Source organism: Erinaceus europaeus, chromosome 9 (assembly GCF_950295315.1).
Source record: "Erinaceus europaeus chromosome 9, mEriEur2.1, whole genome shotgun sequence".
NCBI classification, from domain to species: domain Eukaryota; kingdom Metazoa; phylum Chordata; class Mammalia; order Eulipotyphla; family Erinaceidae; genus Erinaceus; species Erinaceus europaeus.
Window position 1 is genome coordinate 54,645,917 of NC_080170.1, and position 26,416 is coordinate 54,672,332.

Genomic DNA, 26,416 nt, shown 5'->3' on the forward strand with positions numbered 1-26,416 from the left:
CCCATCCAAAAATGGGGGGAGGACATGGACAGAATATTCACCACAGAAGAGATCCAAAAGGCTGAGAAACACATGAAAAAATGCTCCAAGTCTCTGATTGTCAGAGAAATGCAAATAAAGACAACAATGAGATACCACTTCACTCCTGTGAGAATGTCATACATCAGAAAAGGTAACAGCAGCAAATGCTGGAGAGGGTGTGGGGTCAAAGGAACCCTCCTACACTGCTGGTGGGATTGTCAATTGGTCCAACCTCTGTGGAGAACAGTCTGGAGAACTCTCAGAAGGCTAGAAATGGACCTACCCTATGACCCTGCAATTCCTCTCCTGGGGATATATTCTAAGGAACCCAACACATCCATCCAAAAAGATCTGTGTACACATATGTTCTTGGCAGCACAATTTGTAATAGCCAAAACCTGGAAGCAACCCAGGTGTCCAACAACAGATGAGTGGCTGAACAAGTTGTGGTATATATACACAATAGAATACTACTCAGCTGTAAAAAATGGTGACTTCACCGTTTTCAGCCGATCTTGGATAGACCTTGAAAAATTCATGTTAAGTGAAATAAGTCAGAAACAGAAGGATGAATATGGGATGATCTCACTCTCAGGCAGAAGTTGAAAAACAAGATCAGAAACGAAAACACAAGTAGAACCTGAAATGTAATTGGCATATCGCTCCAAAGTAAAAGACTCTGGGGTGGGTGGGTGGGGAGAATACAGGTCCATGAAGGATGATAGATGACATAGTGGGGGTTGTATTGTTAAATGGGAAACTGGGGAATGTTATGCATGTACAAACTATTGTATTTACTGTTGAAATTGTATGTAAAACATTAATTCTCCAATAAAGAAATTAAAAAAAAAAAAAGAAGCAGAACGTAGGAGCTGAGAGGTGGCTCTGTAGATTGTACACATTATCATGCATAAGACTCAGATTAGAGGCCTGGCCACTCCTTGGGAGCGCCTGCAGGAGAGAAGCTTCACAAGTGGGGGAGTGATGCTTTGGTATTTTTGTTTGTCTCTTTTTCCCTCTCCATCTCTCTGTTTCTCTCCCCTATCTAAAGGATAAGAAAAGGCCACTAGGATCAAGGAGTGATGCAAGCACCAAACCCCAGAAGTAATTTTGGTGAGAAGAAAACAGTAAAAATTAGGGGAAAAGTTCAAATATAGTCACGGTAATAATACTTTTAAGTAGACTAAATTCACCAGTGGATAAAAAGAGTGCCCAAGGGGAATGGGGAAGATAGCATAATGGTTATGCAAGGAAACTCTCATGCCCGAGGCTCCTAAATCCCAGGTTCAATTCCCCAGCCCACCATAAACCAGAGCTAAGCACAGTGCTGGCAAAAAATAAAAAATACAAAACTAAAAAGATTGTTCAAGACACACCTAAAGCATGAAGACAAGGAAAGACTTCAAGCAAGAGAATATAGCATAAGTACCAAATGAGAGATAGCACAACTATATATTAGAGTCAACTAAGATAAAAAGCAGCATTAGGGATACATATTAAGTTGGATTTACTAGGTGGATATAACAATTTGACATACATATATGAAATAAAAAATCAGAAAATGGCATTGAAGACTAGATAATTAAGATAAAAATCTGAAATGGTTTGAAGATTATGAAATTAATTTATTATAATTTACTCAGAAAGTGATAACTAAGAAAATTAATTTGTAAAAATCACTTCAGATAAATATCAATGTCAAATGGTCTATAAACAGTAGCTCAAAAAACAAAACAATTGGGGGCTGGACGGTAGCAAAGCAAGTTAAGTGTACATGGTGTGAAGTGCAAGGACCAGCACAAGGATCCTGATTCAAGTCCCCAGCTCCCCACCTGCAGAGGGGTGGCTTCACAAGCTGTGAAGCGTGTCTGCAGGTGTCTTTCTCTCCCCCTGTCTTCCTCTCCTCTCCTTCTCTGTCCAACAACAATAATAACAACAAGGGCAACAAAAAATGGGAAAAAATGGCCTCCAGGAGCAGTGGATTCGTAGTGCAGGCACTAAGCCTCAGTGATAACCCTGGAGGCATAAATAAATAAATACATTTCTTTTAAAAATATTTTATTTATTTATTAATGAGAAAAATAGGAGATAGAAAGAACCAGACATCACTCTGGCACATGTGCTGCTGGGGATCGAACTCAGGACCTCATGCTTGAGAATCCAAAGCCTTATCACCTCCCGGACTACAATTAATTAATTTCTTTTTTAGATAGAGACAGGCAGTAGAGAGGCCAAGAGAATGACAGAGACACATTGCTGAAACTTCCTTCAATGTAGTGGGGGCTGTCCTTAAATCTAGGCCTTGTACGTGATAAAGCAACATACTATCCAAGTGAGCTATTTCTGGCCCCAAAAAGATTTTTTAAACATGTTTTTATATTATTTATTTGATAACAACAGAGAGAAATGGAGAAAGGAGGAGGACTGAAAAGAAGAGAAGCAGAGACATAACCTGCAGCACTACTTCACTGTACATTGTAACATGTGCTCTCAACCAGGTATGCCACCACCTGGTCCCCAACACAATTTAAAAAAATATATTTTTATTTATTTTGGATAGAGATAGAAGATTGTAATATGTGCTCTCTACCAGATGTGCCACTACCTGACCTCCTGAATTTTGAGACTGTATTTTACATGAGGATCCCTCTAAGAAAGGGCTTTAATCAATGATTTCCATATATATCATACTTTTGGTTTATTTGTTTCACTATTTTTTTTTCTTTTCCTCTTTTTCTTTTTTTCTGCCTCCAGGGTTACTGCTGAGATTTGACACTACAAATCCACTGCTCCTGGAGGCTCCCCCCCCAACCCGAGATAGAGAGGGAGAAAGACACCTGCAGACCTGCTTTATCACTTATGAAGCTTCCTCCCTGCAAGTAGGAAGTTGGGGCTTGAATCCAGATCCTTGCACACTATGTGTGCTTTACTGATGTGCCACTGCCTAGCTCACTTTCACTATTTGTTAACATGGAGAATTTTTTTTTTTTCTTTCTGATTTGGGGCCTAGAGCATTACAATATCACTAGTCCTGGGCTGATATTCTTTATATAGAGAGACCGAGATAGAGACAGAGAGACACAAAGGAGGAGAGACAACACAGCACTGGAGCTTCTCTCAGGATTATTGTTGCTCCTGGACTTGAGCCTGGGCAGTGTTTATAGCAAGGAACCCATCTTACCCAATGGTCCTTATATTTCTGATTGTCGATAGGACTTCAGGAGACAAGCAGTGGCACACCTGGTTGAGTGTACATATTACAATGTGCAATAACCTACCTGAGTTCAAAGCCCTGGTCCCCAATTACAGAGGGGAAGCTTCATGATGAGTGAAGCAGTACTGCAGGTATCTCTCTCTCTTCCTCTCTAATCCCCCTTCCTCTTGATTTGTCTATCATATATCTGTCTATCTGTCTATCTATCTATCTATCTATCTACACACACATACATATATATTAAAAGTCAGGACTTTAAACCTCTGCATAGAATTAGGCTCATACCCATTTGAGTTATTGATCTCAAGAAAAAGGACTACAGATAATGACAAAAAGGTAATTGTTATTTTACTCAAATTTAAAATATACAATTAGCATTCCTCAGCAAAATATTCAAAGCCAAATAAGCAATATTTAAGGCATATGTTTCAGATTCTCTTTGCTCTGACACATGACACTGGAAGTGACAATAGTTATGTCTGCACACAGTAGTCACTTTCCTTCTACCCTCATGCAGTGCATGCAGTAAGTCTAGTTTGTGAAAAGCCATCTACTTTACAAAGCTTTGCATTTTGAATTCAGTAAGTTCAAAGAGATATTAGCTGTTAACAGGAAAAGCAGTTAGCTGTGGAAAGAGAGGACCCGGCAAATTCATAAAAAAGTAAAATATAAAGGAATATACTGAATTACCTCATTATTCTATCACCTATTGTTGTTCCTCTGACATTAAATCTAGTGAAGGGAACACAATAACTAATGTCACTCAGAGACTTCAAAGAATCAAATGTTTAAAACACTAAAAGTCATCACTTTGCTGTTGTTCTAGAACCAGTGGCTCATGAATGCACAATTCTATCACTCTGGGCTGTTTTTCTTTATATATATATACATATACACACAGAGAGACAGAGAGATAGAGAGAAGGAGAGATACTACAACACTGGAGCTTTCTCTGGTACTATAGTACCTCCTATGTTATGTTAGGGCTCAAAGCTCAGTTGCATTTATGGCAAGGCATGTATACCCTCTCTGGTGAATTATCTCTCTGGCCCCAAAAGTCACCACTTTTATATCTAAATCTACAATTTTGCTCCCCTTTGTGATTTAGAACATTATATGAGAATATGCCATTCAACTGTGTATAAGGAAACAACTACTCTCTGAAGGAAGTCAGTGTAATTAATTCAATTTATCCTTTTAAAAAAATTTATTTATTCCCTTTTGTTGCCCTGGTTGTTTTATTGCTGTAGTTATTGATATCGTCATTGTTAGATAGGACAGAGAGAAATGGAGAGGAGAGGAAGACAGAGAGGGGAAGAGAAAGACAGATACCTGTAGACCCGCTTCACCGCTGTCAATCGAGCCCCCTGAAGGTGGGAAGCCGGGGGCTCAAACCGGGATCCTTACGCCTATCCTTGTGCTTTGAGCCACATGCTCTTAACCCACTGCGCTACTGACTGACCGAGTGGGGGCTTTTTAACCTGAGTCCTTGTGCATGGTTATATGTGCTCAACAGGTGTGCCACTGCCAGGCTCCAACCTAAAATAATTTCTTCCTTCCTTCCTTCCTTCCTTCCTTCCTTCCTTCCTTCCTTCCTTCCTTCCTTCCTTCCTTCCTTCCTTCCTTCCAATAGAGCACTGCTCAGCTCTGGCTTATGGTGGTACCGGGGATTGAACTAGGAATTTTGGAGCCTCAGGCATGAGAGTCTCTTTGCATAGCCATTATGCTATCTACCCCCACCCCCTAAAATAATTTCTACCTGGTTGTTTAAGAAAAAGTCTATTGACTTCTGCAACAGAGTCCCAGTTAAAATTAATACCAAGACTAGCTACAGTTAATGAAAAGAACATTCCACTTAAAATATATTAATTCAGTTAAAGTCTTAATTTTCTTTTTAAAACTTTTTATTGTTTTTTAAATTTTATTAGTGATTTAATATTGATTCATTGCTTTGTATTACAAGTAATTATGTGATATTTTTATTAAATATGTGTCCAAACTGGCTTGGCTATAAACTTTCTAGATGTTGTTTTAAAAACTAAATTTGGGGAGCCAGGCGGTGGTGCAGCTGATTAAGTACACACACTATAGTGCACAAGGACCCAGGTTCAAGCCCCAGTCCCCACTTGCAGGGGGAAAGCTTCACAAGTGGTAAAGCAGGGCTGTAGTTGTCTCTCTTCCTCTCTATCACCCCCTTCCCTCTCAATTTCTAGCTGTCTCTATTCAAAAAATAAATTAAAAAAAAAAAACCCAAAATTTGGAGGAAAAAAGTTATGAGATCCACTATGTAACTCATACAAATTAAAAGCACAGATTTAAATTTATGCATTCACCATTTTAAATCTGGGATCATTTCTTTCCAGTAACAGAGTACAACTTGACTGGGCTTAATAGTAAAGTATAAAACACGGTCTTAGATGTTAAGAGCCAATTGGCAGAATGTTTCCACTAGAGCTTTGGAATTCTTTGTCCTTTTGGAAACAGAAACCCCCAAGAGCTGCATAATAATTTACAAGCTGGTATTTATCTTCATGTTTCTAAGAGTGGAAGAGATAATATAATGGATGGTTTTGCAAAGAGACTCTCATGCTTGAGGCTCCAAAACCCCACCTGAACCACCACCATAAAACAGCTCTAGTCTCTCAAGTATCTTTCTCATTAAAACAAAGCAAAACAGGGGGTTGGGCGGTAGCGCAGCAGGTTAAGTGCACATGGCACGAAGCACAAAGAACGGTGTAACGATCACGGTTTGACCCCTGCTCCCCACTTGCTGGGGAGTCCCTTCACAGGCGGTGAAGCAAGTCTGCAGGTGTCTATCTTTCTCTCCCCCTCTGTCTTCCCCATCTCCCTCCATTTCTCTCTGTCCTAACAATGACGACATCAACAACAACAACAATAACTACAGCAACAATAAAAAACAGTAAGGGCAACAAAAGGGAAAATAAATAAATATGAAATAAAAAAACAAAGTCAAAGTCAAATAAAAAAAATATATATGCAAAGCTAGCGAACTTCTTTTCTCCTCTTGCTCCCTTTCTCTTTTTTAACCATTAAGATTTTTGCTGGGGCTTTGTGCCTACATAATTATTGGGTAGTTTGAAAAGTCATGATGTATTTTTCTATGCAAAAAATACACCACAACTTTTCCAACAACCCAATAAGAAATAGAAGATGAGAGACAGGGAAAAGCAGAGGTACTGCAGCACTGCTCTACCACTTGTAAAGTTTCATCCTTGCATGGTGCTCCCAAGAAGTGGCTGGAGACTCAAACCTCTGTCCTTGAGAATGGCAAAGAGTGTGCTCTAACCAGTGAGCTCCAGAAGTCAAATTTCCTTTCTTCTTGAGAATAAAGTCAACATACCTATTCATCCAATTTAAAAGATGTGTGGGCAGTGGTTTCAAGGATGAAGCACCCTTAGAAAGGCAACAAAATATTAAAAAAGTATTCTTTATATAGTTAAGATTTAATCATGATAATGCTAAGGAAGTTAGAAATTATAAAAACTAGAGTGGTGTAGATAGCATAATGGTTATGCAAAGAGACTCTCATTCCTGCCTAAGGCTCCAATGTCCCCCACCCCCATAAGCCAGAGCTGAGCAGTGCTCTGGTAAAAGTGAGAGAAAGAGAGAGAGAGAGAGAGAAGAAATTATAGGGCGAGGGTAGATAACATAATGGTTATGCAAAGAGACTCTCATACCTGAGGCTCCAAAAAGAAATCATAAACTATTTTAGATAAATTTAGATGATTTTCCATCATTTCCAAATTTTGAGAAATCAGAAAGGATAATGCAAATGCAAAAGAAAAAATTGATGTGGTTATGATAACATTTCGGAATCACTGGAATACACATATATTTTAAAATTTTATATTCACTAAAGTTATTTTCCATGTTCTTCTGTTTGTACTGAAATTCTCTCTTCAAGTTCTAAGAGGGTAAGAATTCTGTTTTCCTACTGTTCCTCAGTAAGCTTACTACTTTGTCCCATGGAATAAAACAAAGCAGCACATGCAATGAACTAAGACCTGAGCATACAGAATATTAAGTTATATATTATTTTTTAAAGTAGGAAAGCGGGGTGGGGGTAGATAGCATAATGGCTATGCAAAGAGACTGTTATGCCTGAGGCTCCAAATTCCCAGGTTCAATTCCCTGCACCACCATATGGCAGAGCTGAGCAGTGCTCTGGTGTTTCTCTGTGTCTTTCTCGCTCTGCATCTCTCAAAAATAAAATAAATAAAATTCTTTTTTAAAAAGTAGGAAAGCGGGTGCTGGGTGGTAGCGCAGCGGGTTAAGCACGCAAGGCATGAAGCACAAAGACTGGCATGAGGATCCTGGTTTGAGCCCCCAGCTCCCCACTTGTAGGGGAGTTGCTTCATAAGCAGTGAAGCAAGTGTCTCTCTCCCCCTTTCTATCTTCTCTATTGATTTCTTTCTGTCCTATCCAACAACAATAACAAAATAATAACAACGATAAACAACTAGGGCAACATGGGAACCGGGCGGTAGTGCAACAGGTTAAGTGCAGGTGGCGCAAAGCACAAGGACCAGCATAAGGATCCCAGTTCGAGCCCCTGGCTCCCCACCTGCAGGGGGGGTCGCTTCACAAGCCATGAAGCAGGTAAAACAAACAAACAAACAAAAAACAACTAGGGCAACAAAATGGAAGAAAATAGCCAAAAAAAGTAGGAAAGCAAAAGTAGACTGAGAAGTGTGTAGAGTACAAATGGATTCAAGACTTGAGCAATTGCACCCAAGTAAAAGACTCTGGGGTGGGTGGGTGGGGAGAATACAGGTCCATGAAGGAAGATAAATGACATAGTAGGGGTTGTATTGTTAAATGGGAAACGGGAATGTTATGCATGTACAAACGATTATATTTACTGTTGAATGTAAAACATTAATTCCCCAATAAAGAAATAATTAAAAAAAAAAAAAAAAAGACGAGCATAGTGATCTGGGAAGTGGTGAAGTGGATAAAGCATTGGACTCTCAAGCATGAGGTCCTGAGGTCAATCCCCAGCTAGCACATGTACCAGAGTAACATCTGGTTCTTTACTCCTATGTTTCTCATTAATAAATAAATAAAATGTTTAAAAAAAAAGACTTGAGCATGGTGAATATGTTAGTTCCAGGTTGCTGTTTAATCTGATCATCTTTATTCTAAAATATTCTGCTCTTCTAGTTTATCACTTGGTCTCGTGGGTTAATGAGGATATTGGATGTCAGTTTTGCAGCATACCCAAACCCCAGGAGGACCCCTAAAATGTATCATTACAAGTAAATGTAAAGCATGGGGCTGGATAGACAGCATAATGGTTATGCAAGAGACTTTATTTTTTGGTCCAGGGTTATCACTGGGACTTGTTGCTTATACTACGAATCCACTGCTCCTGGAGGCTATTTTTTCCCCTCTTGTTGTTTATCGTTATTGTTATTGCTGTTGTTGTTGTTGGATAGGATAGAGAAAGCGAGAGGAGGTAAAGACAGGGGGGAGAGAAAGACAGACAACTGCAAACCTAATTCACCGCCTGTGAAGCGACTCCCGTTCAGGTTGCTTTATTGTCTAAAATATATATTAATAATGAAAAAGGCTAATGTGGCAGAGAAAAGAAAATGTTGGATTAGTCTTTAAATACAAATAAAGAGAGATCACTTGCTTTATTTTATTTTGCGTTTCTTTGTTTTTTGACGAGAGTACTGCCTAGCTCTGGATTGTGAAGGTGCTAGGGATTGAAATTGGAATCTCCCAAGTACCTGGAATTAAAGTTTATTCTGTGCTAAGCTATCTTTCTGGTCATACTGTTTTATAAAATAAATAAATAAACATTCATTCATTTATTTGTTATGAAATTTGTTTGAATGAAAGAAAAGAGGGGGCAGAGGGTAGATAGCATAATGGTTATGCAAACAGACTCTCATGCCTGAGGCTCCAAAGTCCCAGGTTCAATCCCCCGCACCACCATAAGCCAGAGCTGAAGTGCTCTGGTTAAAAAATTAAAAAAAAGTAAAATAATGATAATAAAAAAACAAGTGGCTAAAGACTACGCTGGATACAACAAAGGCAACAAAAGGGAAAATAAATAGATAAAATATTTAAAAAATAGATAAAATATGAAAGAAAAGAGGGAGAGAGCAACCAAAGTACTCCTTAGCTCTGGTATATGGTGGTACTGGGATTGGTCTGGTCCTATGAGGTCTCTAACATGAAAGTTCTGCACTCTATCAGGCTGAGCTACCTCCCTAATTTTTCATATTTTAAAAACAACAATATTGCAAGTAGACAGACTAAAGGCAGATACATTTCCTTTCCTGGTTAAAAAAAAAAAGAAGAAGGAAGTATCACTAAGCTGAAAGCTATACTGTTTATGATTTTTGCTGATTTTCAGTCTTTATTCCTTGAGCCATTCTTACTGCAATTGCTTTTTAGCACCAAGTAGCCACACAAAATACCTTAGTTGCTCAATAAGCTATCATTTACTCTGATTGACTGACTTAAAATTAAAACAATTAAAAACAATTTTAAACAATTATCACCCTATTTTACAGATAATGAAACAGAGTAAGACATAAGGACATGTGACTAATGAGCAGGAATCCTTTTCTGTTTGATTACCATATAACACCTTCTGTTTAAAGAAAAAGTCAATTATGTATAGTATTTTCCAGTTGACAGAAATGCCAGATTTTTTTTTTTTATAAGTAGCTGCCTACTGAACGCAGAAATAAACCAAGTGGCTCTTTATTCCTATAAGTAGAATTTTTTAATGTTTATTTTATTATTTTTCTCCATTTTTTGTTGCCCTTGTTGTTGTTATTGTTGGATAAGACAGACAGAAATCAGAGTGAAGGGGAAGACAGAGGGGGAGAGAAAGACAGACACCTGCAGACCTGCTCCACTGTTTGTGAAGTGACCCCCCCCCCCCGTAGGTGAGGAGCTGGGGGTTCAAACTGGGATCCTTAAACCAGTCCTTGCACTTTGCTATATGTGTGCATACCCCAGTGCACTACCGCCCGGTCTGAGAAATAGGATTTTAAAGGTGAAATCTGAGTCTCTGGATTAGAGACTTACAATGAAAAGTGATGGTGCTAACTGTACAAATAGATTTCCAACAAGTATAAAATGCAATTATACATTATAAGATTTGTCTTTACCCCGGGGGGCCTGGTGGCAGCGCAGCAGACTAAGCACACATCGGGCAAGGCACAACGACTGGCGGTAGGATCCCGGTTTCAGCCCCAGGCTACCCACCTGGGGGGGGGGGTGTCTGCTTTCACAGGTGGTGAAGCAGGTTTGCAGGTGTCTTTCCTCCTCTCTCAATTTCTCTCTGTCCTATCCAACAACAACAGCTGTAATAACAATAATAACCAGAACCACAAAAACAAAATGGGGAAAAATGGCCTCCAGGAGCAGAGGATTCATAGAGCAAGCACTGAGCCCTAGCGATAACCCTGGAGGAAAAAAAAAAAAAAAAACCAAAAAAAACTTTATCCTTATGATCACATAAAATGAAAAATGGGAAAAGTACTTGAGCATGATAGCAATACAATTATTTATTTATTTATTATCAGAGCACTGCTCAGCTCTGGCTTATGCTGTTTTGGGGGATTGAACTTGGGACCTTCGAGCCTCAGGCATGGGAGTTTGTTTGCAGTGATCCAATTATTTATTGCATTCACATTATTTACTATATGGTGTCATTTTTCTTATATTTTAAAGAGTCACTAAATTTAATAATAATCATAGAAAATGATTTAATCCAAGGTCAATAGAAAACCAGAAAAACAGGACATTAAAGATAAGCTAAGGGCCCAGTGCAATGAGTAAGACAGAGGACTTGGAAGCATGAGGTCCTGAGTTCAATCCCTGGCATCCCATATGCCAGTGTGATGCTCTGAATCTCTTTCTCTCCCTCCCTTATCTTATGGTTTTGTTAATTAATCCTTTCTTAAATAAAAAAGAAAAAAAAAAAAAAAGAACAGGAAAGCTTTCAAGGGAGGGGGTGGGATACAGAGTTCTTCTGATGGTGGGAATTATGTGAAAATGTACCCCTCTTATCCTATCTATGGTCTTTTTAATATTTGTATTTTATAAATAAATTAAAAAAAAACCAAAAAAGTATAAGAAATAAAGAAAATAAAGAGAATAATAACACAAAATTGCAGAAGGAAAAACATTAAGCAGCACTTGGACTGGAATTGGTATTATACCAAAGTAAAGACTCTGGGGTGGGGGAGAGGGTTCATGTCCTGGAACATGAAGGTAGAAGAGGACCTAGTGGGTGCTGAACTATTATATGGAAAACTGGGAAATGTTATGCATGTACAAACTACTGTATTTTACTACTGACTGTAAACCATTAATCACCAAACAAAGAAATAAAAAAAATAAATAAAAATTAATGCTCATGGGCATCCTGACAGCAAAATTAGAACCTAATTGGTAAACAATGCCTGTCATTCCCACCAATCCTTCTTCTTGGCCTACAAGGAACCAGTTTGCACTTGCAAACAAATTGTTACATAACAACACTTCTCTTAATGCAGTTTGCTCAGTGAAGGTAATATGAAAGTAATTCACAGTTTAAAAATTCTATTTATATGACTGAGATTCTTAGAGGGAAAAACTGCCAAAAATGAACTCCCATGAGGCTCCAAACAAGACCCTGTAGGTCTACTTTTCATTATTCATGCTAACTACAAATTTACCAACCTGTCACCAGGACCTGCCCGATAACGTGCACCTGGAATCAGGACTGGATCATCATCACTGTCATCTGTGTCCTGGAGAGCAGAGTCCCTGGTTGATGTTTCCTCGTGAGTCAGGGGTCCAATGGCTTCTGTCTGTGACTGAGGCTCAGGGTTGGTGATATTTTGGTTAGTGGCACTCTCTGTGCTTATTTGTTCTGAAGTCGCTGGGTCATTGTCTTTTTCAGACAAAGTGGATTCTTCTGCAACCCCACAAGGGCTATCAAGATTGAAATCATTTCTTTCTCCTGAGCTGGACCCCAATAGCTCAGATGTGAATTGATCTGATTGTGCTGTCAAAAAAAATAAATAACAGTTGGTTATGGGGGCAACATTAATTATTTAATGTAGTTTCAAATCTGGCTTGAGTCTGGACATTTTCACTTGGACTTGGTCACTCATATTAACAGCTGAGAAATTCTCAAGCCTGCAACAATGGTATGCATTCTTCGTATTGTCATTCCAACTGCTCTGAGTCTACAAAAAAATCCTGGAGAACACCTACATACTTTGTTTTCCTTTGTTAACTGTATGTGACCTAAAAGCTATATCAGAATTCAACAATAGAAACAAAGGCAAGGGACCAGGAGGTGGAGCACCTGATTAAGCACACACATTACGGTGTGCAAAGACCTGGGTTCAAGCCCCTGGTTCCCACCTGCAGGAGGAAAGCTTCATGATTGGTGAAGCAAGGCTGCAGGTGTCTGTCTGTCTCTTTATCTCCCCATCCTATCTCGGTTCCTCTCTGTCTAATAAGTAAATAAATAAATAAATAAAAAGAAACAAAGGCAAAGATGACTACGTGGATGCAGACGTAAATGGATTAACAACAAGGGGAGGAACAGGGATCACTGGTAAAAAGAAACACTAAAGGGATATTCTCAATGGATCTCATTTTGAAAATAGACCTGTGATACTTGTTTCTGACTTTTTCCTCTGAGACTAGATAGGCTGTGGGGTAGGTCAGATGATTTCTTAATGACAATCAGGAAATACATGATATTTATATTTAAGATGTAAGAGCAGGGGAGACAGCATAATGGTTATATAGGCAGACTCTCATGCCTGAGGCTCTGAGGTCCTAGTTTAATCCCTTACATCACCATAAGCCAGAATTGTATGGAATTGTATCAGTTAACTTGAAATCTTATTAATCATTATTAAATCACCTAATTAAAATAATAGAAACAAAGTTTCTTCTACGTCAAAGATGCATTTAGCTGTTTATAATAATTGCATCCCTGAATTTCTTTCTTCTTCTTTTTGGGATTGAACCTGGGACTTGAGAGGGCCTCAGGTACAAGAGTCTGTTTGCATAACCGTTGTGCTATCTACCCCTGCCCATTGCTATCTACCCCTGCCCCCTGAATTTCTTTTTTTTTCTTCTTTTATTATTTATTTTCCCTTTTGTTGCCCTTGTTAATTTAATTGTTGTTGTAGTTATTGTTGTTGTTGATGTCATAGTTCGATAGGACAGAGTAATGGAGAAAGGAGGGGAAGACAGAGAGAGGCAGAGAAAGACATCTGCAGACCTGCTTTACCACCTGTGAATCGAACCCCCTGCATGTGGGGAGCCGGGGGCTTGAACTGGGATCCTTATGCCTGTCCTTTTGCTTTGCACCACCTGCGCTTAACCCGCTGTACTACCACCCAACTCCCTGAATTTTTCTTTTTTTTTTTTTCCTGAATTTCTTTTTGATTACTAGCTCTATTATTACAATTTAAAAAATACGAATAAATAGAAGATTTGTGCCAATAAAAAAATCTGATCTGACTAGACCTTTTTTTCTTTCAGAGCTAGGGCCTTATGCATATGTAACTTCACTATTCCTGGAAGAGATATCACAGTACCAGAGTTTCCTTTAGTGCACAGTGGCTCCTACATGCTGACAGGCTTGAACCTGGGCTGTGTACATGGCAAGGCACTTCTCTAGTTCCTGAAATTTTCCAATATAAGGCAAATTTCCCCATACAGAGAACAAAACTACACAACACATAGATTTGGAAATGGTCTCTAGCTCTGGAGAGACTAACACAGATGTATTTATTTATTTATCAGGTTTTGCCCCTGCATAGACTCCACCATGCCCAGTGAACAATTTTTTTAAAAAATATTTTTTGTATTTTATTTTTATTTATTGGATAGAAAAAAAGAAATTGAGGGGGGCATAGAGGTGGACAGGGAAAGAGATATTTGCAATACTGCTTCATCATTCTTGAAACTTTTGCCCTAGACGTGGGGCGCAAGGACTTGAACCTGGGTCATTGCACATAGTAATGTGTGTACTCTACCAAGTGTGCCACTGGCTGGCCCCATATTTATTTATCATTTTTTAAGCTAGAGGGTGAGAGACTGAGAAAAAAAGAAAAGAAAGCCTTGGCATTACACCACCTCTCTCGAGAAGTTTCCTCTGTGCAGGTACTCCCATGTGGTGGCTAGGGGTTTGAACCCAACTCCTTATGCATGATAAACTGTGAGTGCTACCAGTGAGCTATTTCTGGCCCCCAAGAATTTTCCTATTTTCCCATATGAAACAATTATCTCAGGAGAATAAGCCCACTCACCTATATCTATAGGGTCCTGAACTGAGATTTCTGCAGCTACACCTTCTTGATATGTTGCCACACCCTCGGATGATTCTTCAGGAGCACCTGGGGAATAAACCACATTATTAACTCCATATTTTAAAGAAATATAAACACCAATTTAATGCTGTATCTTCCCTGGGGGTAAGTGTTTAATTACCTATACTTTTCTTTTTTAAATTTAAGTATTTTATTTTAATGAAAGAGATGAGAGACCAGAGCACTGCTCAGCTCTCGTTTATGGTGGTGCTGGGGACTGAACCCGGGACCTTGGAGCCTCAGGCATGAAAGTGTTTTGCATAACCATTGTGCCATTTCCCTAGTCCAGTAAGTAGTTCTTTTTGGATCATAGAAACTTGTGAAGCAGATAACACTTCCATGCAGCACACTGCAACCATACATGTCCATGCAACACTAAACAAACATCATCAGGAGTGGATGTTTGATTCTACACACTACTTCTTCCCCAAACCCAGGCATGGTCCTTGGTGAACTCAAAGAATCTCTACTTTAGATTAATCTTCACAGCTGACATTACTTGAATGTACCTTTTTTCTAACTTTCACAAAGTATAAAACTCAAAACTGAGTACTTCTTATACTTCTTTTATGGATTTGTTACGAACTAAAGTACTAACCTTATCTCGTGTAATCAGATTGAATTTTAACGGTGGTCTCAAATTGTTAATACATTTCTATATAATGACTTGTTCTTTGAAATGTTGACTCTCCTAAAAGCTTATCTTACATTCCATTTTGTGGGCTAAAAATACTGGTTTCTGAGATTTAACTCAAAGATCCATGAAAGATCAGTTTCTTTTCCTTTTAACTGGACATTTGTGGTCCAGGAGGTGCCGCAGTGGATAAAGCATAGGACTATCAAGCATGAGGTCCTGAGTTCAATCCCCGGCAGCACATGTATCAGAGTGATGTCTGGTTCTTTCTCCTCTTATCTTTCTCTTTAATAAATAAAATATAAAAAAAAAAACTGGACATTTGCTTTCCACACAGTTGTTTCATACATATTTAATTCTTGTAAATTTTGTTACAGATGGCACTTAATCATTTAACAAGAAATAGAATTCATCTAGTTGTCATTTTTTAATTGAAGTAATGTCAGTTTGTAATATTTTTAGTTTTCAGGTGTATAGTCTTACAATCAAAAGTGGCATGTGCCAAATTTATGCTCATTAAAAGTCTAGTTTCCATCTTTCATCATTAAAAAAAACATTTAATTTTTTTGATAGAGACAGAAGTTGAGAGAGAAGAGGGAGAGGGGGAGAGAGAGGGAAAAAGAGGGGGCTAGGCAGTAGTGCACCAAGTACACATAATATTAAGTGCAAGGATGGCTGCAAGGATACGGGTTCAAGCCCCCATTCCCCACTTGTAGGAGGAATGCTTCACAAGTGGTGATGCAGGTATCTACCTCTCTCCCTCTCTAGCTCCAGCCTATCCAATAAAATGGAAAAAATGGCTGCCAGGAACTGTGGATTCACAGTGCTGGCACTGAGCCCCAGAGATAACCCTGTGGGGGCAGGGGGGGGGAGAAGAGACAGGGAGGGAGGGAGGGAGAACGTAACACTTGCATCACTGCATTACCATTCATGAAGCTTTCCCCCGATCTGCGCACATGAGTTTTACGGGGAATGTAACCACCCAGCCCCTATTTTTTCTTTTATTTATCAAGTATCTACCAAACATTTTCTGTGTCTCAGGTTTTTTGGCAGACATAACTTTCATATAATGGATAAGTAAAAGTATTGTAAAATAGGGCCAGGTAATGCCTTACATTATATATATATTTTTATATACATATATAACATATATATGTATATAATTATAATGCAAAGGCTGAGTTCAACCCGTTTTCCCCGTCCCACCCCCCTTTTTTGTTGCAAATTTCTTATTTATTTATTTCCTTTAGTTGCCTTGTAGTCTTATTGTTGTAGTTAATGTTGTTGTTATTGATGTCATTGTTGTTGTATAGGACAGAGAGAAATCTAGAGAGGAGGGGAAGATAGAGAGGGGGAGGGAAAGATAGACACCTGCAGACCTGCTTCACCACTTGTGAAGCAACTCCCCTGCAGGTGGGGAGCCAGGGGCTTGAAATGGGATCCTTACACCGGCCTTTGTGCTTTGCACCACCTGCGCTTAACCCGCTGCCCTACTGCCCATGAGTGATGGAACAGTGCTCGAGGTGTCTTTCTCTCTCTCCCCATTTCTGTTTCTACTAGAAAAAGGGACAAAAATTCTCTAAATGACACTTCATATATGAAAGGGGATTCACTCAAAATCTGTTCAGATGTTCTCCTCCTCTTTTTTTTTTTTTTTTACCAGAGCACTATTTAGCTCTGGCTTATTGTGGGTGATGTGGGGGGACTGAACCTGGTATTTTGGAGCCTCAGGCATTATGTTATCTCCGCCCCAGATTTTATTTTTTTGTCCCATCACAATTCAACTATACTCTGAAAAAATCAAGACAAATATTCTGAATTTCACTATTAGGTATAGTAGCAACAAAGAGATTTCAGATGACTATGGGCACCCAGTGTCCATATTTTCAATGTGGTGTCCACCTATCCTAGCTTCTGTCTATAGACTAGTACTCCCCAGTGTAGATTGAGAGGTCCTTTAGTATGACATCTGCTACTTGTTTATCAACAGCAATAGCTGACAATAGAGGCAAAGTAAGTTATTAAAACCAGAGATAAGACTGCAACATAAAATGAAAAGAAATAGACTGGCCTTTCACTACTGTGTTTTGAAATGATGGAAGCAATAACACCACCTTACTTGTTTCACCAGTTCCTTCCACCAGTGGTTCCAAGCTCTGTGGGACCAGGGCTTCAGCCTGATCCTCAGATTTGCAGTGGTTTCCATGTCCTCGAGAACTTGAGGCAGTACTGCTCCTGTCATCAGAACAAGGTTAAGTGGATTCACCAAAAAGTTAAAAATACACATGAACTTTTAGGAACAATTTTTTATCTATATAAGAAAAGCAGATAAATTCAGACTGCAAATAAAATGCAGCTAACTATCTTAATAGTAAACATTACTTTAAAATCAAAACTGAGTATTCTAAGCCATTTTACTATTTAAAGAAGACTTAAAGTTAAAAAATACCACTTTTCCACTGTTTTGGTGCTTCTACTACTATCCGGTATGTACTTCAACAGTTTATTGAATTTTATCTTAATTTTGTTGTCTCTCTTCTACAGATGGTTTGCCAGATCCAAATTCTGAGTGGTTTGATAGACTCTGACCATGTATCTTTTAGACTTTATTGTTCTAAGCTGCTTTCACCAAGTGAACACTTGAACAGAGGCCAGCTGAGACAGTTCAGCATTAATTCTGTTGTTTTAATAAGGCAGGTGGACTGAGCACCACGCTTTTGTAGGGCAGATGTTTTCTACATTAGTTCTAGCACTTATATGATAATGAGCACAGATCTGTTAACAGTAATTTTTAGTGAGGATTGTGACAAATCGCAGCATTATGTATACAAAGGATAATGTATAACATTCTGAGATTAATATTAAATCCACAGAAATGTAACAACTTCATGTATTTAAGCTGAATATGGACATGAAAATATTTAGTAACTGCAGTAACTTAAAAAGCCTTAATTACAAATAGTGATTTAGTAAACATCAATTTTTTTTAAAGAAAATATTTTATCTACATGAATATACATGTAGTAAAAAATGTCAGAAGGAATGTATACCAGTGTTACATGTCACCTTAACAGGATTACTATAAGTAATTTGCTCATCCTTTTCATTAGATTCTGAATTGTTTTTGCAATGAACTTGTACCAGAAAGAAATATATAGCAATTCTGGTAAAGACAACCTAGTGTAATATGTAAACACATACAAGCTAATGTGAATTTTTGTGTTTTTCACTGAGAATACTAATATACTAAAGATATATACAGACAAAATGTTCAGTGTGTAATAGCCATGATAATTAAAACATTATAGTACTGATGTAGGAATAGAGATCTGTTAGTGGAAAAGGCAGAGTAGCCAAATTAACAATTATTTGTTATATGTTAACATGGCATCTTAACTTACAGAAAAATGAGATTGTTCAATAGATGTTATTGGAACAAAGAAACAGCCATGTGCAAAATCTATAGTGTCATGTCATACTTTGTGGTAAACTATATTGTAGGAGGATTAGACATGCAATTTGGATACAAAACCACAGACACAGAAAGGGAACATCAGATACTTTAATCCTAGTCCTGGGAAGGAGAGGCTTTGCTGAGCATGACTTCACAGGTGAGATCATAAAGTAAAATTATCATAAGTAAATAAAGACAAACAATAAATTGGAGAAAATATTTTCAATAAACAGAAGACAAATGGTAATATCTTATTTTTGTAATAGTTTGTATAAATTAGTAAGAAATAGATAAACACTACAGTAGAAAACTGGGTACAAAATTTGAAATGGCAGCTTACAAAAGATGGCAACTGAAGCTGACTATTTTTAGTCTACCTACCACAGCCAGCTAACATGCTATGAACTGTTCCTGCATATCATTAAATGTTCAACAACTTGTGAAGTGGGTTCTAGGAAATATTCCCATTTTTAGGTAAGAATTGAGATTAAGAGAGAGCCAAGAGCTCTTAAGTACAGAGTCCAAGCTCTTGGTCAATGTATTCTACTGCTTTATCTGTAATCAAAGACAATTCAAGAAGACACTGTATTAGCAGAGATGAATAAGACTGCATACATTTTTGAAGTTTATTTTCAGTGACTACTGAATACTTTCAGAAAAAAGCTAGTTAATTTTTGATAAAGAAATAAAATGACGAGAGAGTATAATTTATGATCAGCATTTAGAGAAGTAGCAGCATTCCAAAGAAAAGTGCTATTAAAGATATTTTTTCTGAAAAATAAAAAGCTCAGATAAGATTCTCTATAAGAAATCAGTCTCTTGTACAGAAATATGAGAATAAAGTAGAAAAGATATAGGAGAGTAGGCACGACAATCTGTGGTATTTGAACTATATATTAAGAAAAAAGGTCATAGACATCACAACATTAAAAAAATTGAAGTCTAACATTAAGCCTCATGAAGTTCTTCTACTGGTTTTACCTTACACTAGGTATCCAGAATCCTATTCTTACTACTTTCACTGTTCTCCCTGGTCCAGAACCCACTGCTTTTGGCTACCAGAGCCTTTTCTTGGTTTCTGACTATTGGCTGCCATCTATTTTGCATGCATACCAATCAGGACACTCTCTGTCCTTTGACACCTCATCTTCACTCCCCTTACTGACATATCCACTACTAAGTTCTTCTCAAGCACTCCAATCCATCACACTGAACTTGTAAACATCTTTGAATAGACAATCTGTTTCTATATCAGAGACTTGTACTGGCTCTCTCTGTCCAAATTGCTCTCCCCCAGACATATGCTGGATTTTCCCTTTAATTTTTTCTTCAAATTTCATCTTCTCAATGGTGTTACCTATCCCCTAGGTCTCCCAGTCACTCTTGCTATTTTCTGCCATAGCACATACTATGTAATTCACTTATTATGTTAATTGCCCGTCTTAATCTAGATTGTAAGCTCTGATGGGGCATGGATATTTTATTCTGCATTTTTCACTGGCTTATTCTCAGTATCTAGAATATTCTCTAAAACATAACAGTATTCAATAACATTTTAAAATTCTACTTGATCAAAAGTTTGAGAGAGAGAGAGAAAGAGAAGGAAACAGAGGATCACTTTGGCACATACAATGCTGGGGATCAAACTCAGAACCTCATGCTTGAGAATGCAATGTTTTATCCACTGTGCCATCTCCTGCATCACAATAAAAATTTTAAATACAAAATACATACATACACAAACATAAATGGAAACCAGTGAGTTGGAAAAAAATCATATATTAACATATAAGTACATATTAATAAACAATATATAGCTACATCATACATTCATACAGATTATAGTATATATTGTACTAACACATAATATATTAATATATAACTATATATGTTAATATAATAATATAGTAACTTTGCAGAATATTATATTGGTTATAAAATGATCATATATGTAACTGTTAATACTAGTATATAACTATCACTACACTATTAATTATATACTAAGAGTAATTAATTTATATATTAATTAATGTTAATATAGTAAAGCAATGTATTTTTAGAAAATGTTTGGGTGCTGTTTCAAGCAAAAGACTGTAGGATGATGGGAAAGAAAGTAAGGAAGTCACAAAACTTTTTTTTTTATTTAACCAGAGCACTGCTTTACTCTGGCTTATAGTGGTGCTGGAGATTGAATTTGGGCCTTTTGCAGCCTCAGGCATAAAACTTTTTTTTGTATATCCACTATGCTATCTCCCCAGTTCAGAAACTCGAGTTTTTTAATGGTAAAATTTATCTTGAGTAATGAGCAATACATATAATTCACAATGTCATTAAAGAAAACATACAATTTTTAAATAAAAAGTTTAACCTTACTAGCCATCAATAAAATAAAAATTACTTGAAAACCAAATACACGGGGGTCAGACAGTAGTAGTGCGGTGGGTTAGGTGCACGTGGCGCAAAGCGCAAGGACCTGCATAAGAATCCTGGTTCGAGCCCCCAGCTCCCCACCTGCAGGGGAGTCGCTTCACAGGCGGTGAAGCAGGTCTGCAGGTGTCTATCTCTCTCTCCTCCTCTCTCCATTTCTGTCCTATCCAACAACGACATCAATAACTGCGATAATAATAACAACAACAACGATAAAACAACCAGGGCAACAAAGGGGAAAAATGGCCTCCACATGGTCCGGGATGTGGTGCAGTGATAAGGCTTTGGACTCTCAAGCATGAGGTCCTGAGTTCGATCCCCCGCAGCACATGTGCCAGAGTGATGTCTGGTTCTTTCTCTCTCCTCCTATCTTTCTCATTAATAAATAAATAAAATCTTTAACAAAAAAAAAAAGGCTTCCAGGAGCAGTGGATTCCTGGTGCAGGCAGCGCGATCCACCAATAACCCTGGAAGCAAAAAAAAAAAAAAAAAAAAAATACACAAGTTAAAAATAAATGACATTAAAAGGGAGGCAGAAAATACACATTTCACGTAAAATGACAGGAAAGTCTCTTAAAAACAATCTGGTAATTAATTTGACCTAGAAATGACAAAAGATTATTTCTAAGAATATAAAGACAGAAATAAACATGTAAACAGTTCACGGCCCAATTAATGGGAAATGGTAAATAAACTACCTGATGAAATATCACATACCCAGTAAGGGAATATTTAGAAAAATCAAGTGTGAACATGGAAATATTTTTTATAAAGTTAAATCAACAAGTACAGGAAAGAATAGATTCAATGTGATTAAAATTTTTAACATTTGGTAAGTCATCCATACATGTATGTAACTATACATAGAACTAAGACTGCAAATATTCTACAATGTTAGGTTTCTGTTTGCATTAATGGAATATAAATAGTTAATTTTTTAACCTGAGTACTGCTCAGCTCTGGCTTATGGTGGTATGGGGGATTGAACCTGAGACTGAAGTCTCAGGCATGAACGTCTTGTGTAATCTCAACAAGTAATAAATTGCATAATTTTTTAAATTAATTATTATTATTATTTTTTAAACAGAACACTTCTCAGCCCTTGCTTATGGTGGTGCCAGGAATTAGGGACCGAACCTGTGACCTCAAAGACTCAAGCACAGAAGTCTTTTTCATAATCACTAGGCTACCTCCTCAGTATGTAATTATTATTTTTTAAATTTATTTAAGAAAGGAGACATTAACAAAACCATAGGATAGGAGGGGTACAACTCCACACAATTCTTATCTTTAGCATTTTCTATCAGAAGAAATATCCCAGGACCATGAACATCTACCTCACCTGTGAAGATTTTTAGATGCAGTTTCTCTGACCTCATTGCAAGTTTATGAGTGGGGTCTGGAAATCTGTGTTTTAAAAAGTTTTCCAAATGATTCTAAAGCACACAAAAGCCTGAGAATCAATGTGTTAGAGCAAAACAAAACATAAATATGAAGTGCTAAAAATACCTAATACAGTCCTATAATCGACTAAGAACATCTTGACAAAAATATTAACTTACCATTCATCTGTAAAGTTCAGTTTTATTGTGCTTGTAGTTGTTCCTTCTGTGCTGTAGTGCAAACTTAAAACTGGTTCACCTGTCCCTGGTTTGGGGCTCAGCCTTTCATTATTGTTATCTGAAAATTGTGTTTAAAACATTTGAAAAAGTCTCTGAAACCGATAAAAAAAAAAATGACATTTCCTAAAGTTTATAAAACTTAAATTAGGTTGTCCTTGTCGTATTTTTTTCTCACATCTGTTATGGTTCTCCTTTAAAGTTCAGAAGCAAGTGTTATAGAAACACTTTTTATATTTCAAAGTGGCACTGCATCAAATTCTAGCTCCCTTAGATTCAAATAGAAATCACATCCTTTTGAGAACCATATTTCATCACTAGGGAATCCAAGAATTTATCATGCAATGAATGACCTATGTTATACGTGGGTATTGTTATTGAAAGAGTGCTCATAATTTAGGGAGGGATTATAGTTCACAGTTTGTACTTGGGGGTAGGTGGGTGATTCACTGCATTTTGTTACTTTCTAAAATTATTTGCTATAGGCTCATATGCTTTGATATGTCTCTTATCCTCTTAACCAATCTTACAAGAAAAATTTTTCCTAAATTATGGAAAAAGTAACTTCACCTTAAGAGTCTAAAGGTGAAGTTTATGATATGTGTCAAACAAGTTCTTTGAGAAACAGCAGATAAAACCAAGAAATGCTACAGAAATTAATAAAGGCAGCTCCTTTCTGTACCAGAATAGAAAGATAGGTGCATACTCAAAGACTAAGTGGGGTTTTGATTTTTTTCTTATGATAAATAATAGCCTGAGAGAACATTATAGTAATATAAAGAGTACAAACATATAATATCAAATGTAACATTTCTGCCTCTAGCTTGCAGATCTACTTATATTCTAATGGTGGGTGTATGTCTTTGAGCATTTCTCTTAAAGAAACTGGAGCATTCATTAAAAAAAAAAATTCATAGAACCTCTATTCTATAATTATCCTGTGAGAGAACAATTAATAAGATTTAAAATCAAAACTATACTACTCTGTAAGGGATAGGCAAACTGTTAACAAAGTATCAGAAGTATCACTTCTCACTTATGAGAAATTATGATCTAATGTTATTTGTATTTTGAAAAAGGAATTATAAAACTGACATGCCAAATGGTAAAAATCACTGTTTCTTTCCCACTTGTGTTATGACTGTTTTCTCAATACAAACAGTTGTTAGAAATAAATTAACAATGAACTATTACAGGAAGTTAAATTAACATGTAAAAGCACCTGATCACTCAGATGGTGAGTACTGTTAAGTAAATATAAAACTAAATCAATTCTAAAAAGTATTAGTGTCTCCTTAAAAGTATGAAAAAATTAAAACATGTTTAAGAACAAAATTAATGAGAAAGAAAACTAAATGCATTCCTTTTTCCATTCTATAGGATAAAATGGAGAACAATAGTAGAAAAAGGTTAAATTTGAAATAGCAGCATATCTGGGAGTATCAATTATCTCCTCTACCTATAACCTCCTCAGTAAAGATTTTTATTCAAAAACCTGTTCAGGTATGAAATCAAGATCTCTCTTCCAGATTTCCTTTTCCTATATATATATATATATATATATATATTTCACTTTGTTGTTGTTGTCACTTAGGCTTCATAGCTCTGAGTATACTTTTTTTCCAGAGAAACAGAGACAGAGGGAAAAAAGGAAAGGTACCACAACACTCAAGCTTCCTCCAGTGTGGTAAAGGCCAGATTAAATCTGAGTCAAATGTGTAAGAAAGCAGACACACTTTCCAGGTGAGTTAGCTTGCAGGTCCCACAGTTGCACTCATAATTGAATATTTTTGAGTCATTTACATATCCATATGCCCATTTTTTTCTTTTCAAAGTCATTCTCCTCAAATTACAGTTGTTTGGCTTCTGTCTTACTGTATCATTCAAATTACAAAACCTAAACAGATAACTCACACAGCACCAAATTAAAAACCATAACCCAACGTTTTCCTTAGATACTATGACTTCACTGGTTTATGAACCAATTCCTCTTGGAATTTTTCCTTGGCTTTTGGAGGCCAATTTCTAGATCAGTACTTTCCTGTCTTGTGGTACTTTTTTTTTTTTTTTTCCCCTTTTTTGTTTGCTTCTTGTGTTGTGGATTCTCATCTCTATTATCTCACCCACTCCCATGGTTTCATGCTACCTGGAAACTGAGGATTCCACCTGACATTGTGCTAGTAGTCACTTTAAGAATCATGCCATCTAACTGGGGAATATTATGCATGTACAAACTATTGTATTTACTGTTGAATATAAAACATTAATTCCCCAATAAAGAAATAAAAAAACCTGAAAAATATATATATATATATACACACACACATATACATATAAAGAAGAATCATGCCATCTAACCCTCTATAAGATTTCTCTCTTGGGATATCCACAGGAACTTCAAATCTCAAGAACCTTTTCCCATACCTGTGCCTCCTAAAGTTCCCTTCTTGGTTGAGTATATCACTATCACCCTACAAAAAAAACTTGAGTATTATTCACTTACTAGGTTTAACTAATGAGTCTTCAAGCCCCACCAATTTTATTCATTAAGGGTTTCTTTTTTTAACACATTAAAAATTTTTTTAAATTACTTATTTATTTATTGGACTAGAAACAGCCAGAAATTGAGAGGGAAGGGGGTGACAGAGAGGGAAAGAGACAGAGAGACACCTGCAGCTCTGCCTCACCATTTGTGAAGCTTTCTCCCTGCAGGTGGAGTCCCGGGGCTCGAACCTGGGTCCTTACGCACTATAACGTGTACTCAACCAGGCACACCATTACCCAGCCCCCATTAGGGGTTTCTTTGCTTAAACCTTGGATAAAAGGTGTGGGTAGCCATTACTGGCATCATTTCTCACCAGTACTGCTTTAGATTGGCTCTCTCATCATCTCTCATCACAAATATTTCAATAGTCTCTTATATGGTCTTTTAAAACAAATTTTTATTAATTAGTTTATTCATTTACTGGATAGAGACAGAGAGAAACTGAGAGGGGGATGAGAGAGAAAGAAAGACACCTGTGGCACTGCTTTACTAATTGTGAAGCTTTCTTTCCCCCTGCAGGTAAGGACTGGAGGCTTGAACCAGGGTCCCTGAGTACTATAACATATATGTTCAACCAAGTGCACCACCACCCAGCTCCTCTTATGGGGTCTTACTGTTTTACAGTTTACTTCCTCTTCAAATCAATAATTTATAACACTGCCAAAAGATCTTTCCAATATATCTGGTCACATTTCTGCCAAACTGAAATTATCTTTATAAAGTACAACTTAAAGAGCTTAAAGAATTCACTCATTAATGCTTAATGAATGAGTCTATTATGGTGAATGAAAATATTTAGAGAAAAAGGAGAAGTAGAGATATTAAACCATCTTTTAAATAAACAAAAGATTAAGCATTCTGACAAATGCAGGGAGGGGAAATAGTAGGGCACCAAGAAGGAAAGGAGGGGAGAACCACTGTATACTGGAAGGGTTTTACTGAGAAAGTGATAGTGAGATCTGATGAGCAGAAACTGCTGAAGGGAAAAAGTACTTTGGGTAGAAAGGATAGCGTATCTAAGGGACTGTAGAAAAAAAGAAGCTTAGTGTATTAGAAGAACTGGACATAGGTCTAGTTGGCAAAAAAACTTAGGAAAGCAGGGAAGAGGGGTCTGAGAAGTTGGATAGGTC

At 37.2% G+C, this 26,416-nt stretch overlaps 1 protein-coding gene across 10 annotated transcripts in view; it reads right to left on the reverse strand.

The window, feature by feature from the left end:
• DCAF6 (DDB1 and CUL4 associated factor 6) overlaps positions 1-26,416 on the reverse strand; it is a 125,442-nt gene that overhangs the window by 16,455 nt on the left and 82,571 nt on the right. For 6 of the 10 annotated variants that reach the window (XM_060197983.1, XM_060197986.1, XM_060197985.1 and 3 more), the window contains 4 exons: positions 22,685-22,802; positions 17,361-17,476; positions 14,548-14,634; positions 11,948-12,275 (listed from right to left, as the gene is read on the reverse strand). In XM_060197983.1, the coding sequence (XP_060053966.1) occupies positions 11,948-12,275; positions 14,548-14,634; positions 17,361-17,476; positions 22,685-22,802 (649 nt within the window). Of the gene's footprint in view, positions 1-3,906; positions 3,968-11,947; positions 12,276-14,547; positions 14,635-17,360; positions 17,477-22,684; positions 22,803-26,416 lie in introns of those variants that run through there. The other 4 variants (XM_007531796.3, XM_060197990.1, XM_060197988.1 and 1 more) reach the window with 2 other exon arrangements.